This window comes from Hyaena hyaena, unplaced genomic scaffold, assembly GCF_003009895.1.
Source record: "Hyaena hyaena isolate Hyena2069 unplaced genomic scaffold, ASM300989v1 scaffold_125, whole genome shotgun sequence".
Taxonomy (NCBI): domain Eukaryota; kingdom Metazoa; phylum Chordata; class Mammalia; order Carnivora; family Hyaenidae; genus Hyaena; species Hyaena hyaena.
Window position 1 is genome coordinate 2,338,854 of NW_024080757.1, and position 15,011 is coordinate 2,353,864.

General features: G+C 44.5%; 1 protein-coding gene across 2 annotated transcripts in view; it reads right to left on the reverse strand.

Annotated features, from left to right (window-relative positions):
• Positions 1–2,933: 2,933 nt before the first annotated feature.
• Positions 2,934–15,011, reverse strand: part of CDKAL1 (CDK5 regulatory subunit associated protein 1 like 1) — a 706,117-nt gene continuing 694,039 nt past the window's right edge. The window contains exon 16 of one of the 2 annotated variants that reach the window (XM_039237460.1): positions 2,934–3,161. In XM_039237460.1, coding sequence (XP_039093391.1) covers positions 3,084–3,161 — 78 coding nt within the window. In that variant the 3' untranslated portion in view covers positions 2,934–3,083. Of the gene's footprint in view, positions 3,166–15,011 lie in introns of both variants that reach the window. The other variant, XM_039237461.1, reaches the window with a different exon arrangement.

Consider the following 15,011-nt stretch of genomic DNA (forward strand, 5'->3'; position numbering starts at 1 on the left):
TATGGACCATTTTTTTTTTTTTAAAGGAAAAACAATTATTATCCATTTTAATGGTAACCACTTCACTTGTGTAGAAAATATTAAGAATTTGTTATAAAATCAGAAGATAATATGATTTTTAATAACATTTATACAAGGTATAAAGATTATCATGCAATGGCTAACACCTATGTTCCCATGTCCCCAGTTTAAGAAGAAGGTGGCCTTTTTCTTTTCCTCTGATGTAACTACCAGAGCTTGAGAATTATCTGGAAAGAGGCTCTGGTGTAAGTCTCCAAATACACAAGGCTAAGCTGATTAAAACTAGTCCAGACCTATGTAAATTACAGAACTAAGTGTGTCCCCGTTCCTCTTGTCTGTGACACCTACCAACCCTCGTAAATGTCTAAATCAACTCTGTTTCAAACACAGGGTTTCTGATCACACACCAGAATGAATAGCCCTTGTAGTCATGTGAACATGGTTAGAGTCGCCTCTTCTACTGCCAGGCTCTGTGGCCGAGGGGTCTCCCGTTCTCTATTCTATCCCAGCCTCCAAGCTCAGCGGTGCCAGGTGCAGCAGTAATGTTGGGAGTCACAGGGAGACACTCAGGTCACAGAAATCCCAAGCCCATGGAATGTGTCCTTGACAGCGGATGATTGTTTGCATGCCTGAGGTAGAATCGCTCATGAGTATTGACAAAACTGTAGCCAGGAAGGCAGAGGGAAAGTGCGTCCACGTACACACATAACCCAGGAGACAGCTCCTGGACCTCCCTCCCAGAACCTCCCAGAAAGCTCTCCACAACCATGCCAGTGGGCCCAACTTGTCCCCATTGTTACTCCAACCTGCCAGTGCCAGAGCCCATAAAAATAACCTCCAGCATTCAGGAGATCAGTTTTCTCAGGATAATCACATCTTTCGAATACTTCTCTGCCTGTCAGCATTTTAAAGGATAAAGATGAATCATGAATCTTGCCTTCAGAAAAAAAGAGTCCATTCCTGTGATCTGCTGGCTAAAAAAGCATAGCCCCTTTCTGAAGCTTAGTCTAAGTGATTATTACTAATATTGTCATCTATTAACTGGTCATAGACACTTAAAATGTTAGTTCATGTTGTTAATTAATGCGAAAAGCATTTATCCTGTGTCCATCAACTGATGAATGCGTAGCCAAAATGTGGTATATCCACGCAACGATAAAAGACCTAAGAGGGATAGAAATACCGATGGAAGCAGACACAAAAGTCACATATTATATATTCCCATTTATATGAAAAACACAAAATAGGCAAATATCTATAGAGAGAGCAGATTAGTGGTTACCAGGAGGGAGGCAGAGAGAAGACAGAGAGTGCTCATTTAATAGGTAAGGGGTTTCCTTTAGGGCTGATGAGAAGTTCTGAAATTAGATGGTGTTAACGGCTGCACAACATCACTAATGTAATGGCCACTAAATCGCATCCTTCAAGATGGCCACAAGAGTCAATTTTATGTTCCATGTATTTTATCACTATATATATATATATATATATAAAGAGATTTAACCTCTGGGTTTCCAATTCCTCATGTATATTCTCAGATGTACATTCCTTGGTATGTTATAGAAAACACAGAGTACATAGAAAATCTTTGCAGATAGAAACTCGTTAAGTAAGTGGAATTCAAGAACCACCACGCTGAGCACACACTCGGTGCCTGACACTGTCCAAGACACCAGGTCACTGGGAAGAGATGGTAAAGGCACCCCCCCCCAACATTGCGATCCCTACAACTTCCTTATTCTCTCTCTACCCCCACCCCCAGAGAAAACATGCTCCTATGATAAATGAGCGGTCGCAATTCACAATCAGAACACTATTTAGGAGCATAAGCAGGCAGTTGTGGTTGTTCCTAATGCATTCTAGGTACTTGATATGCCAACAGCACAATTTTTTTTCACACAATTGAACTCCTTAGGGTCTATTTTCTAGATCATTTTTGTTGGTTTAAAATACACCACTGCTCAAGTACTGTCCAGTCTGCCCGTGTGCCTGGTGGGGAAAAGAAGGGCGATTCGGTTCACAGTGCTGAGATTTTTCTTTTATGTAAATCGCTTAAATATCAAACTACATCTTTTATTTTTTTCAACAACATCAAGCGTTAGCATGCCACTTGCCCCTCTGCTTCTAGGAATGAAGACTAGAAATCTTACTACAAAACATTAACTCAGTGGGCTGGTCCGGTGGCGTGATAGATCTTCGGAAGCGCAGTGGCAAAACCCTGCCTGGGCTTTCACAACTCACAATAAAGCACCGTGGTTCTTTTATTGAACCAATAGCATTTAAGTCACAAATACATCCATGCAGAAAACAACTGCGGCAGCCCGTCAAACTGAAGACTGAAGGAACAATTCAGTACCAGCTGAAGGGCGCTGGTGCTAAAGGTGAAAATAACAGGTTAGATTAGAAAGAGGGGCTGAGCCCAGAAGCAATCAATGACACCTCAGAATTGCTTATTTGAGCTGGGATCGCTCCTATTTCACATGCAAAGCACGTTGCATTAGCAACCAGATGGTATCTTTCTTTTCCTGGTGGACTTCCTAGAATTCCCGAAGACTCCTGCCTAAATTAGTTCACTTTCTCTGGCCAGCCTAATAAGATTTCAGCTAGCTGACAGTCTGAAATACAAGGAAAAATGAATCCCAACAGAGAAGCACAACTATTTATTGGGCTTAATAAGAAGAGAGGAGAAAGAAAAGAACAGCTTGGACATCAATACAGTTGATAGCTTTGAGCCTCATTTTTTTTTTTTTAAACCCCTGAGAACTTGTAAAATCCCAAGTCTGGGAGGGACACCAGAGGTCAACAATTCAACATGCTCGATTAGTTATCCACTGCCCTGTAACAAATGACACCAAACCTTGGTGGCTCGAAACGATACCATTTATAATCTCACAATTTCTAACTGTCAGGAATCTGGGTGCAGTTTACCTGGGTCTTCTGCCTCAGGGTCGCTGAGAGGCTGCAATCCCGGGGGTGACAGAGGCTGCGGTCATCTGAAGGCTGGGCTGGGGAAGGATCTGCCTCTAAGTCCTCTCTAGCGATTGTTGGCAGGAGTCAGCTCCTCACGAGCCGTTGACCAGCGGCCTCCCTCTGTTCCTTCCTGTGTGAGTCTCTCCACACAGCAGCTCACAATATGGCGGCTGACTTCATCCAGCAAAGAAGAGCATGAGAGAGGGAAGAGAAACAACACAGAAGTCACCATCTTTTGCAAACTAATATCAGACGTGATATCCCATTACGTTTTCTATTTATCAGAGGCAAGTCATAGGGTTCCACTGACACGTAAGAGTGGGGATTACACAAGAGCCTGAATAGCAGGAGGGAGGGTCACTGGGGGCCACCTGAGAGGCTGCCTGACATCTGTACCCATTAAACCCTTTTATCTTGTCTACGGACTCCTCACTGGCTTTTGCTTTAACTGCGTCTGCCATGAAGAGCTAACAGCCATCTCCGAGCTCTAACTAGTTAAGGACTTGATCTGGTTAACCCACCTGCGACTGTTTGGATCCAGGAGATTCTGTTAAATACCCAAAAACTCTTCAGAGATCCTTGATTTTGAGAAATTTACAAAGGAAATGTTTAGAAACGGGCACTCCGCTCATGCGACAGGATCTGGGAGCTGCAATGGCGTAGTTATTATAAGGGGAAGTTTTAACCCGCCATTTAGGGTAATCTCAAGCATCATTGATATTAGAGACCAGCTGGGTTAAGGGAAAGCCATGACCGCCCCATGGCCAAGTTCCCCCTAATCAGCCCCATGCTGGGCTTTCTGAATCATTTTGGAGATGCATACAGTTTTGTCTGCTTGTCCTTAAAGCTTTTAGGGGACGTTTAAAACAGCTCTGGACTGTGCTGTCTCTTCAGAGGCAGGGTGCCAAGGGCAGTTGCCTGAGTTCTGAATCTGAATCTCAGAGCAATCTGTAAAAGGGGTGGGGGCCACAAGACAGCCATGATGCTAAGCTGGAAAGGCCTTACAATAAATCAGGAGAGAAAAAAGCCAAAGGACCTGAGGATACAGTCACATCATAAGCCTGAGGATACAGTCACATCATAAGCTGTGGAGGTCTTGATGTCCTAAGAAACTGGGTTGTGTCTGGTCAGAAGGGGTTAGACAGGCACAGATGTGCACGGGTGACAGGCAGTAGGAAGGGCAAGAGGGGTTAGAGGCCTGTGCCCTGGTTGGCTCCGTTCCACACATTTCAATGGTCACTACATCCTTTTTGGCAGAATGCCAACATGCTGCATTCTGGGGGCGCCTGGGGGGCTCAGTCAGTTGGGCATCTGACTCTTGATTTCGGCTCAGGTCATGACCTCACAGTTTGTGAGTTCAAGCCCCACTTCAAGCTCCGTGCTGACAGTGCAGAGCCTACGTGGGATTCTCTCTCTCTCTCTCTCTCTCTCTCTCTCTCTCCCCCTTCACTGCTTGCTTGTGCACACAAGCTCTCTCTCTCTCAAAACAAATAAAAACTTTAAAAAATAAAATAAAATAAAATAAATAAAATAAAATAAAATAAAATAAAATAAAATAAAATAAAATATGGTATCCATGTGGGAGCTGGGTGGGGTGGGTGAGGGAGGGAGAAGTGAAGGTTAACACATCATGAGTCTGTTCCTTGCTCCATCACCTTCATGTCTCAAGTTCTGTGACTGTATCCTGAGGCCTAAACTGGGGAAGTCACATTATTCATGAATTTAGAGTGTTTGTAGCCTAACTCTAACTCCCCAACTTAAAAAAAAAAAAAGATCATCTAATGAATTAGAAAGCTGAGAGACTCGTACAGACGTGGTTACAAATGGAACGCTATACCCTAGGTGCAGGTAACATGTCCCCGAGTCCATCTGCTGCAGAGGTCATTTCCAGTTAGTGCAACGATAAGATAGTTGGTTGAGGGCGTGCTAACATGCTTTCATTGTTTAGCTTCTCTCTTTGCCATTTACACTCTCCTTCATCGGTGAACCATGACCACTGCACGTGGCTGTCCTCAGCTTCCAGATGATCACACCCACCCAATGGGAGCTCGGTGCTTGTCTCTGGCTGAATCAAAAGGACCAGAAGCGAAAAGTGCAAGGGCTGTATCAACTCCCCAACTCCAAAGCTTTCCAACATGCCCTGGAGGAAATTCAGCGTGCTCCGTCAGCCTCAAATGCTGAGTCATCACTAGATGAACTGTAATCCCAACCAATGCAAGAAACGCCCTTCCAGCGCTGATGCGAGCACACACGGTGCACGTCTCCGAGATGTTCTATTGAGAACCACTCAGCACTGGCCTTTGAGAGACACATGAATGATAGCGGGTGCCGGGACACAACAAACCCAAATGTGCCGGATCAACTTGAATAAACACACGAGCAGCAGAATGAAGGCTTCCAGAAGCCAAAGAGCCTCCAGGCCAGTCAACCAGTATCTCCAGTCAAAATGAGCGATCTACATCCATGCTTAACACTCTGTCTTGCATGTGCACCTGCGATACTAGTCAAAAAAATCATGATTGGGGAATTATATGTTTCAAGATTTAATTTCAAGGAAAATGAAGGTGCCTTCTACCAGTCCAATTTACAACTGATCCATCTTCACTCATTACAATGTCAATGTTTCTTTTATGAACCTTATACTCTGTGGTTTACAAGGAACTCAGCTGAGGATAATATAGCAGTTTGTGCTCTCAAAAGAGAAATGCCTTAAAGAAAAAGCTGTTACCACATCAGAGAAGGGGGCCATGACAGTTTTTTCCCCCATCTTTTTCTACGGGAAGGAAATGCATGGTGGGTTTCTCCAAATGTGGGCTGCATAAACCTTCCACGTGGTGTGTCTTCTGGCTTCTTGTGAGATTCAAGATTACAGTGAGACTAACCCATGCTTCCGTTTCTGGCCTGACTTAATAACTTACTAATTATAATTGACTGAACACCAGCCTTCAACCCACACATGTCAAGACTTATTTCTATCACCATTTTGGAGCTATTGTATTCTACAGAGAAGCATGCTGGGAAGAGACCAATGGGTCACCGGAACATGGCAGACCCGAGGTCGATATCACGATCCAGAATATGAAGCCAGATGGTCTGAGGGCCTGGGGATAGGAGTGGGGATCCGGGGTCAAGCAGGCACTGTTGGATGTAGGAACGAGGTCACTGAGCCCGGGTCACTGTGATTGTATGCTCTTAGTGATAAGTGAGTGAGCACAATCCCTCTGAAGGGCATCGCACTGGGGGTTTTTAAAACAGGGGTGATCTCACACTTAGGCCCACTGCCCAAACCATCTGAATACTTTCATTTCTAGATGCCTCTGGTCTAATCTCCATAATTGGAGTTCACTGCTTCGGGGAATAAAGGAAGTGGGTTGTGGCATGAGACAATTTTCTAAAGATATGGATTTATCTCGGTTTAGGTATGATGACAGTGTAAAGGGGCAACACAGCCCACAGCAGTTTGACGAGCCTATTCTTAGCCTCTGTCACCACCAAATAGGATTGTCCTGAGAAATCGGCACAGAGAGAGGTTCAGTTCCTTTGCCAAGTGTCTTCTTTAAAAGGTAGACTGCAAACAGAGCTCAGGACTCCTGACTCCTAACTCAATGCTCTTTCCAAGGGCACCCAAATACCTTTACATGCAAATTGCCAGGAGAAATATCTCCTTCCATGGCCTTCCAGCAACATACATGAGCTTGTGCCAGTTAGAAGCATCTACAAAACCAGGCCCAAGGAACATTTATTGAGATTGCTCTTGGCCTTCAGGAGCTCACTCTGAGCGGTGACCTGTTAATCCAGACCCTGCGTGGAGATACATTCTCCACAGGACACAATGGCTTGGTGGCTTCTCTTGAACGGCCATGGGGTTAATCTCCCAACCGTAGGAAACCTAGTTATTTACAAATCCCAGTATCTCTCCCCCGACCTCATTTCTCCTCCAGCTCACATGGAAGAGCACTGGACCCAGCCAACAACCTTTGCCTCAAATCTCATCAAGACAGAAGAGCCAGCCTGTTAGCAGAGTCTGTCCCCATCCCCACACGTTTGCTAGGACAGATTTCTTCCCTCAACACTGTATTTATTACTGGGGCGTGAAACACAAATCTGCAGATGTCTTTTCCACTCGCCTGCTGTTAAGAGTCTACTCAATAATTTAGCTCTCTCTCCCTTAAGTACATTTGGTTTCTGTTGGTTGTTGGATAAGACAGTGCGGGACCAAATCAGAGGGACCCTGGGTTCCCCCCGCCCTCTCCTGCCTCCTCTCTGCTTGGCTCTCAAGCATCGTTTGCAGCTGCAGGAACTGAATCTCCTTAACTCTTGTGCAGCCGTAACCATCACGCTACTCTTTCAGAGACACAGCACTCCGCTGTCTCCCCACTAGACTCTCACAGCAAATTGATAGTTACTTAAAACAAAAAAACAAAAAGCTATCACAATAGGAGACCAAACACTGGCAACAGATAAAACAAAAGGAGTCACCAAGCTCTTTAATTAAGGTTCACGAAGACATGTGAATCCTAGCTTTTAGTTACCCTGCTGCGCCTCCGCCTGATTAGCCGCAATGCATCTGCTCAGGTTCCTGGTATCCATCTGTACTGCGAGGGAGAAACGCATTCGGGTCGCCCTGATTCTCAATAAGATAGCTCAGAGGCATCAGCTGCAGACAGACTAATGGTTATGCGTGCTGACAGAGTGCTTCCTGCGCTCCTTGCTGTGTTGACATGCAAGATCACACCACCTCACATGTACCTGGGATTAACCGTGTCCACAAGACGGCCCAAATGAAATGCCTACCCCCAGGAAACCCGGATGGTTTTAGGATGACTCATTTCTCCGCGGAAGCATTTCAAGCTAGAAATATGCCTCAACCATATCCCGTTCTTTTTTTTTTTAATAGTTTATTGTCAAGTTGGTTTCCATATAACACCCAGTGCTCATCCCCACAAGTGCCCTCCTCCATGCCCATCACCCCCCTTCCCCTCTCCCCCACCACCATCGGCCCTCAGTTTGTTCTCAGTATTTAGGAGTCTCTTATGGTTTGCCTCCCTCCCTCTCCTCAACTATTTTCCCCTTCTTCTCCCCTATGGTCCTCCATTAAGTTCCTCCTAATCCACCTAGACATGCAAACATATGGTAGCTGTCCTTCTCTGCCTGACTTATTTCGCTTAGCACAACACCCTCGAGTTCCATCCATGTTGCTACACATGGCCAGATTTCATTGTTTCTCATTGCCATGTAGTATTCCATTGTATAGATAAACTACATCTTCTTGATCCATTCATCAGTGGATGGACACTGAGGCTCTTTCCATGATTTGGCTATTGTTGAGAGTGCTGCTATGAACATTGGGGTCCATGTGCCCCTAGGCATCAGCACTCCTGTGTCCCTTGGGTAAATTCCTGCAGTGCTATTGCTGGGTCATAGGGGAGTTATATTGTTAATTTTTTGAGGAACCTCCACACTGTTTTCCAGAGGGGCTGTACCAGTTTACATTCCCACCCATAGTGTAGGAGGGTGCCTGTCTCTCCACATCCTCGCCAGCATCTAGAGTCTCCTGATTTGTTCATTTTAGCCCGTTCTTAAAGTCCACCTGTCTGTTCTTCAATGGCTCATACCATAAAATTCTTCCTTTAGTAGATTAAAAAGACCATGGGAATTGGGACCTTTCTACACATTACAACGTAAGGAACTTTTCATTTCAATGCGGCATGAGCATATGTCTGCATACAAGGATTCTTTCTCATGAAGAGAAGGGTAGCCAAAATGAAGTGACCCTATTTGGAGTCATTGGGTAGAGCATGCTCTGTCACTGGTTATGTTAGCCCGTGTCATTTTAGTTTCCCCCAAAAGCTTATTTGCCTTCTCTATAAAAATGTGTTAGCACTATGTAGATCCTAAAATTCTTTACTAATGTGCCATTACGTGATCCAATAACATTGATCCCATAAACTCAGGTTCATAGAATTTGAAACAGTTGAGCTGACCCCATACTTTAGATCCTAAGCAGAATCAAGGAGGAGAACCAGAAATATAAACTCCTAAAAGTCAGCTCCGAAAAACTCAGACATCTGAGATTTAGAAATATTTTCCTAAAACTGGTGAAATCCAAATAAAGTCTGGAAGTTAGTTAGAAGTAATGTATCAATACTGGTTTCTTAGGTTTGACCAATGTATCATGGTAACGTAAGATGTTGACATTAGGGAGAACTGGGTGAGGGGTACGGGAACTCTCTGCATTACCTCTGCAACTTTTCTGTAAATCTAGAATTATTCCAAAAGAAAACATTTATTTAAAAACATATATACACTTCTGCACTTGGGTATAAATAAAACGAACAATTAAAGTGCATGTTACCAAAGCAGCATCTTGTTACACACCCATCAGAAAAGATGACATATAACAGGGGCACCTAGGTGGCTCAGTCAGTTAAGAGTCCAACTCTAGATTTCAGCTCAGGTCATGATCTCATAGTTTGTGAGTTTGAGCCCCATGTTGGGCTCTACACTGATGGTGTGGAGCCTGCTTGGGATTGATTCTTTCTTTCTCCCTCTCTGTCCCTCTCCGACTCATGCATGCAGGTCCTCTCTCTCAAAATAAATAAAATAAAGTTTAAAAAAAAGACAATAAAGAGATATGGGTTGAAATCTTATCATAGCTACAAATGATGTCAGTACTCATTAGATCATTCAGTTACTCATTGAGCATTTCATTCCCTCCACTGTTGTAAGAAGGACCTCAGTCTTTGAAGAATATCACATTATTTTTTAAAAAATATTTGAAAAAGACAGAGAGAGAGAGAGAGAGAGAGTATGTGTGTGCAAGCACATGCACACAAGTGGGGAAAGGGCAGAGAGGGAGAGAGAGAGAGAGAGAGAGGGAGAGAGAGAATCCTAAGCAGGCTCCCACTGCCAGTGTAGAGCCTGATGCTGGGTTAGGTCTCATTAACTGTGAGATCATGACCCGAGCCAAAACCAAGAGTCGGATGCTTAACCAACTGAGCCACCCAGGCGCCTTGAAGAATTTCACATCCTTTAGAGAATTTCAGACTGCATGTCTTGAACTAGGGAGATGGAATTGAAATTCCATGAAATTGAAACTATGAGGATGGTATGAAATATGAGGAATAAAATAAACTACAGGCGGGATTTCTCTTATAAAGTGACCAAACCAGGAACCGTAAGTGGAAAGCTTTATAAATTCTGAGAGTTTATTTACTGGCGATACATAAATGGACTGAGCATTGTTTTGCCACTGCATACTAGATTGCTCACTACTTGTTCACCCTAGCATCTCAATTCAGGCTACATGTGGGGCAGGTATCATTAGTCTAGCCCTTTCTTATTTTATCCCCACTTAAACACCTGATGGAACTCGAGAACGGTAGCTCCAAAAGGGAATTAAAAATGGTCTGACCCATTCTCCTCTTGAGTCCCAGAGACAGTTTTCCAATTAAACGAGGACACACAGGCAGAAGTACTTTGAATAAACTGCAGCATAATTAGAAGGTATAATGGCTACTGATATCATGACCAGCCACTTGGCCAAGATCACCCACTTAGACCATGGAAGGTTCTAAATGCCAATGAGCTTGGCATGAGTCTTTGTAATATAATTATGGACAGTTCTGATTCCCACACGAGGAAGTATTTAATAAATAATCAAACGACTGCAATGTGGAATCTAACCCCAAGCCAGTAGACAGGTTCCCTTTCCTTCTCAGAAAGGGTGAATCCCGAAGAGAGAGCATTGTTTTTGCCAGTTTGAAAAGGGAACAGAAAGAAGCCTGCATTTATTCCTGGGGGAGAATAATGTAACTGTTATAAGCTGCTGTGGTACATCAATTTAAAAGTAATTTTTCTGAATTAAGAGAAGATTGAGTGGGGAAAATGCTTCCTTTTGGAAATTTAATTCTCAACGGAGTATTTATATGTTGATACTCTTTGAAAATATACAAGCCATCAGCTGTTTCATGTGCCAGTGATATCAAGCAGGACAGGACAGAAGTTATTCTTCAGATAGCTGGCTTCCTCTTACTCTCACCCTTCCCCTCCCTAAACCCTCCCCCCCCCCCAATTCTCCTTGATCTCACCAAAATCCAAGCCAACTCCTTTAAAAACAGATAGGCATAAAATAATCAAGTTCCACACTGAATATCAACAAAATCCATGGCAATGGATGGGAATGAAGGAGAACATTTCATTTCATATTTAAAAATGTTAAATTGTGTGCTTATAATTCCCCTGATTTAGCTTTTTTAATTAAAAAATTCAAGCTTTATTCAACATTTGCATATTCATGCCTCCATAATGTGCACTGATTGCATTAAAGGCGGAGAAAAAGCATGTAAGTGCAGCACAAATATAGTTACTCATCAAGTGCACCATCTATGTATGCATAGATAAATATTTCCAAACAAATTAACATACACCCCAGCACAGGTGCTCTGGCCTTACAGCCGCCGCCCCCCCACCAGCTCCTTCAACACTACTCTTCCTTCCATCAAGTTTCAAGAGCCAGAACGTCAGTTTAGAGATTTTATAATTTGGTGTTCTGTAGAATTAGCAAGTCTCTTTGCCAAAGTCTCTGATCAGTGACTGTCTACTACTGGTAATAGTCAGGAGGAAAAAAACCCCCACACATTCAAATGCTCTAATTATTAAACACCAAAAATACATCCCCCATAATTCAACAGAGACTTCCAACAGTTTGTAGTTGCTGGTCACTGGGAGAGGCAGTTGTCATGTCTGAGAAGTGGGTGGCACACACCAGGAAGGTGGACACCGTTTATGGCCCACCAAGAGCCAGTCTCCTCCAACTTCTTGCTCACAGAATCAGGACTGTTTGAAATGTGTGCCCATCTCTTAGGAGGAGTCTGTGTTTCATCGAAGCCAGAGGTTGGCAAAGTACCCCTGGGCCAAATCCAGCCCACCACCTGCTTGTGCAGATAAAACAGTGATGGAACACAGACACACCCACTCACTTACTTACTGTCTGTGGTTGTTTTCATACTCCAAGGACAGATGACAGTCACTGCAACAGAAAGCGTATGGCCTGCAAAGCCTCAAATATTTACTACCTGGCCCTGTACAGAAAATATTTCCCAAGCCCTGGTTCAAGCCAACCCTGGCCAATTTCCCAGCCTCCCTTGCAGCTAGGAAGATGTTAGATTGTATGCAGTAGAAGAGGAAGAAGCTGTTGCCAGTGGCTACTTTAGGATAACCCAATAGTTGATAGCCACATTCACTGAAATAAGAATGATGGAGGGCATCATGTTGGGGGAGTGGAGTGCAGGGCGGAAGACAGAAGTTCAGGACATATGAATCTACGACTTGAGGTACTGAGATCTTCAATGAAACCCTCCTGACCACCATGTCCTTCTTAAGACTCCACCTCAATTTTGTTTCTACAGCACCAACCTTTCCTGGTTTCTGGCCCACCTCTCTGACCCCTCCTTTTAGGTCCTTTGCCTACCCACATTTTGTCCTTCATTCCCTAAATTGAGGGATTTTTTCGGGGTTCATCATCACATGTGTTTGCTTCCTTCATTCACATCAGCCTCATCACTTTCAAGCAAAGGACTTCCAAGTTGACATAAGTAGCCTCGGCTTTCCTCTCCACCTTGACCCATTATTACCTGTTGCGTATCCGCAAATGGGTGCCATGTTGGCAACTCAAACTCTGTATACCTAAAATGCTTTCTTATCTTCCCCCCAACAGAGAAAAGATACTGGCCATACAGCTGGAATTCCTAGTTTTGAGTCCTGGCTTAGAGTTGTCCTGGCTGTGTGAGCTTTAGCAAATTTCTTCATTTCTGAGCCTCAATGTCACCATTTCCATGGACCTCAGGAAGGTACAACGTTCCATCCCTGGCTATACATGAGAAGAAGCTGATGACTTGGAATATATGGGGAGGAAACCTAGAAAGAACTTGAGAGAATAGTATTTGAGCTTGAAAAAAGGGGGAAACTTCAAGAGTCTAAATGCCTGCCTGGTCTAAGTCTGAGTGTGCCCATAGGTGGAGCATACTCTGGCTTCCGGCCCCCTGCTGGGAAACAGAAGATCCGAACATCATTCCAACCCCTGCTCTGCTGGTGAGGGCCTGTATTGATCACTGCGTGTCTAGTTGACCTTATTTTCTGCCTATTCCTGAAAGAGGGGCTTTCAAGTCTGCTCAAACTTGATCTCAGGTTTGAGTCCACTTTTCCTAGGCTTTATTCTCCTTGATTTAGAAAATAACAACAACGACGATGACAGCAAAAACCGACTGCAAATGAGCTTTACAAAGAGGCAGGCATTTAGAGTGGGTTTACATCAAGCAAGTTAGGGCATAGAGGCTGCAAGAGGAATGACGCTCAGGGGTGCTCACTGAGGGGGCAGCCAGAAAGGTGCACCCTGGCCCTTCTTTGCTGAGCCGGAGCTCTTGCTGGTCCAGGATGCCAACCAAGGCATCCTTTGTGGTTTCCTACATTATAGTACTACTTTGCATTTGCTCAAGGATCAGCTCCGAGCCTTCGTGTTTGACCTGAGATGAATCCTTTTACCAAAGAACACATTTTCTGACTTCATAAGCACTCAAAGGCCAGAATCAGGATACTTTATTCATCATCTCCCATTTAAAACCTTTTCAAGGGGGCTACCATTCCAGAGATCTACAACATGGTCTATTTATTCCTACTCCTCAAGAACATGAGAAGGCAAACTGGATATTAGAAGGTAAAAAAGAAAAGGAACCATTTCCAAGCTGGTGTGGTTCCAGGAAAGAGAAAGTGAAAAAGGGATCCCTCACCACTGTCTCCTGACTGTTGCTCCAGGACTCGGAGCTGCCCAGGAGGACTGAGTTGACATGGGAGCCCAACTCCCCTACAAGAGTCTAGGGGCAGAGTTCCTTCTTTATAGTGATGACTAGATAGCTGTGCCAGTTAGTGTGGGGCCGTAGGCCTGGCATTTGAACAGGAAAGGAAGCCAATCCTAAATGAAATCAAACTGTGAATAAAGGAGGATTAAAATAAAAATTGACAGCCCAGTTCACAGAGCTAGTGTGTAGCTCAGCTGCTGGAGAGTCGCTGCCATCATGCGCCTTGGAGACGAGACATGAAAAATTGCCGAAAGAGAGCTATTGGCTGAGGAGCTTGTGAGAAGCACGTCTGCCCGCACTTTGTCGTGCCTGTGACGCTCGGAAGGTAAGAGGGGCTGGTGAGAATGTTGACAGGCCGATAAGTTTCTTTGAAAACAGCCTAGAAAGGCTGCCAGGAATGCAGGAAGCCTAATGTTCTAATTCGAAAGCTCTGCTCCCCATGCTTCATAAGCACAACGATACGGTTTAAAAATAACCATTTCAGAGAGGACACTGGATGTGGAATCAGGAACTCTGAACCCCAGCCCCACCTCTGCCAACTTGATGTATTTAATCTTGACAAAAGGCTTCCCTTCTCAGCACCCATGCAGTGAAAAGTGTGTTTTCAGCTTGGAGGGAAGAGAGAGCATGGAGGTAGGAGACTGGGCCAAGGGATGAGACTTGGTTTCCGGGTTTCTGGGCTGATGCTGGGAGATGTGGGGCCCCGAGAACAGACAAGTGCCAAAGAGAACATGGCCAACACTGCTCCAGGGAGGTTTTAGCCATTCACCTCCCATCACGACTGAAATACTTCCATCGGCAGTGGGTTGAAGAATATCCAAGTCTTGAGCATCGGAACCTGTGAATGGGATCTTATTTGGAAGAGAGATTATTTTTGTAGATGTAATTAAGGATCTCAAGATCAGATCGTCCCGGGTTTGGGGTGGGCCCTAAATCCAATGACAAGTGTCCTTACAAGAGAAATGCAGGGGGAGGTTTGAGAGACTTGGACACAGGGGAGGCCATGAGAAGACACGGCAGATTGGAATCTACACCCCCTCCCCGCCCCCCCACCCAGTCAAAGGATACCTGGAGCCACCAGAAGTTGGGAGAGGCAGGGAATGGTTCCCCCATAGAGACTCAGGGGCTACATGGTGACTCTGCCAACACGTCGACCTCAGACTT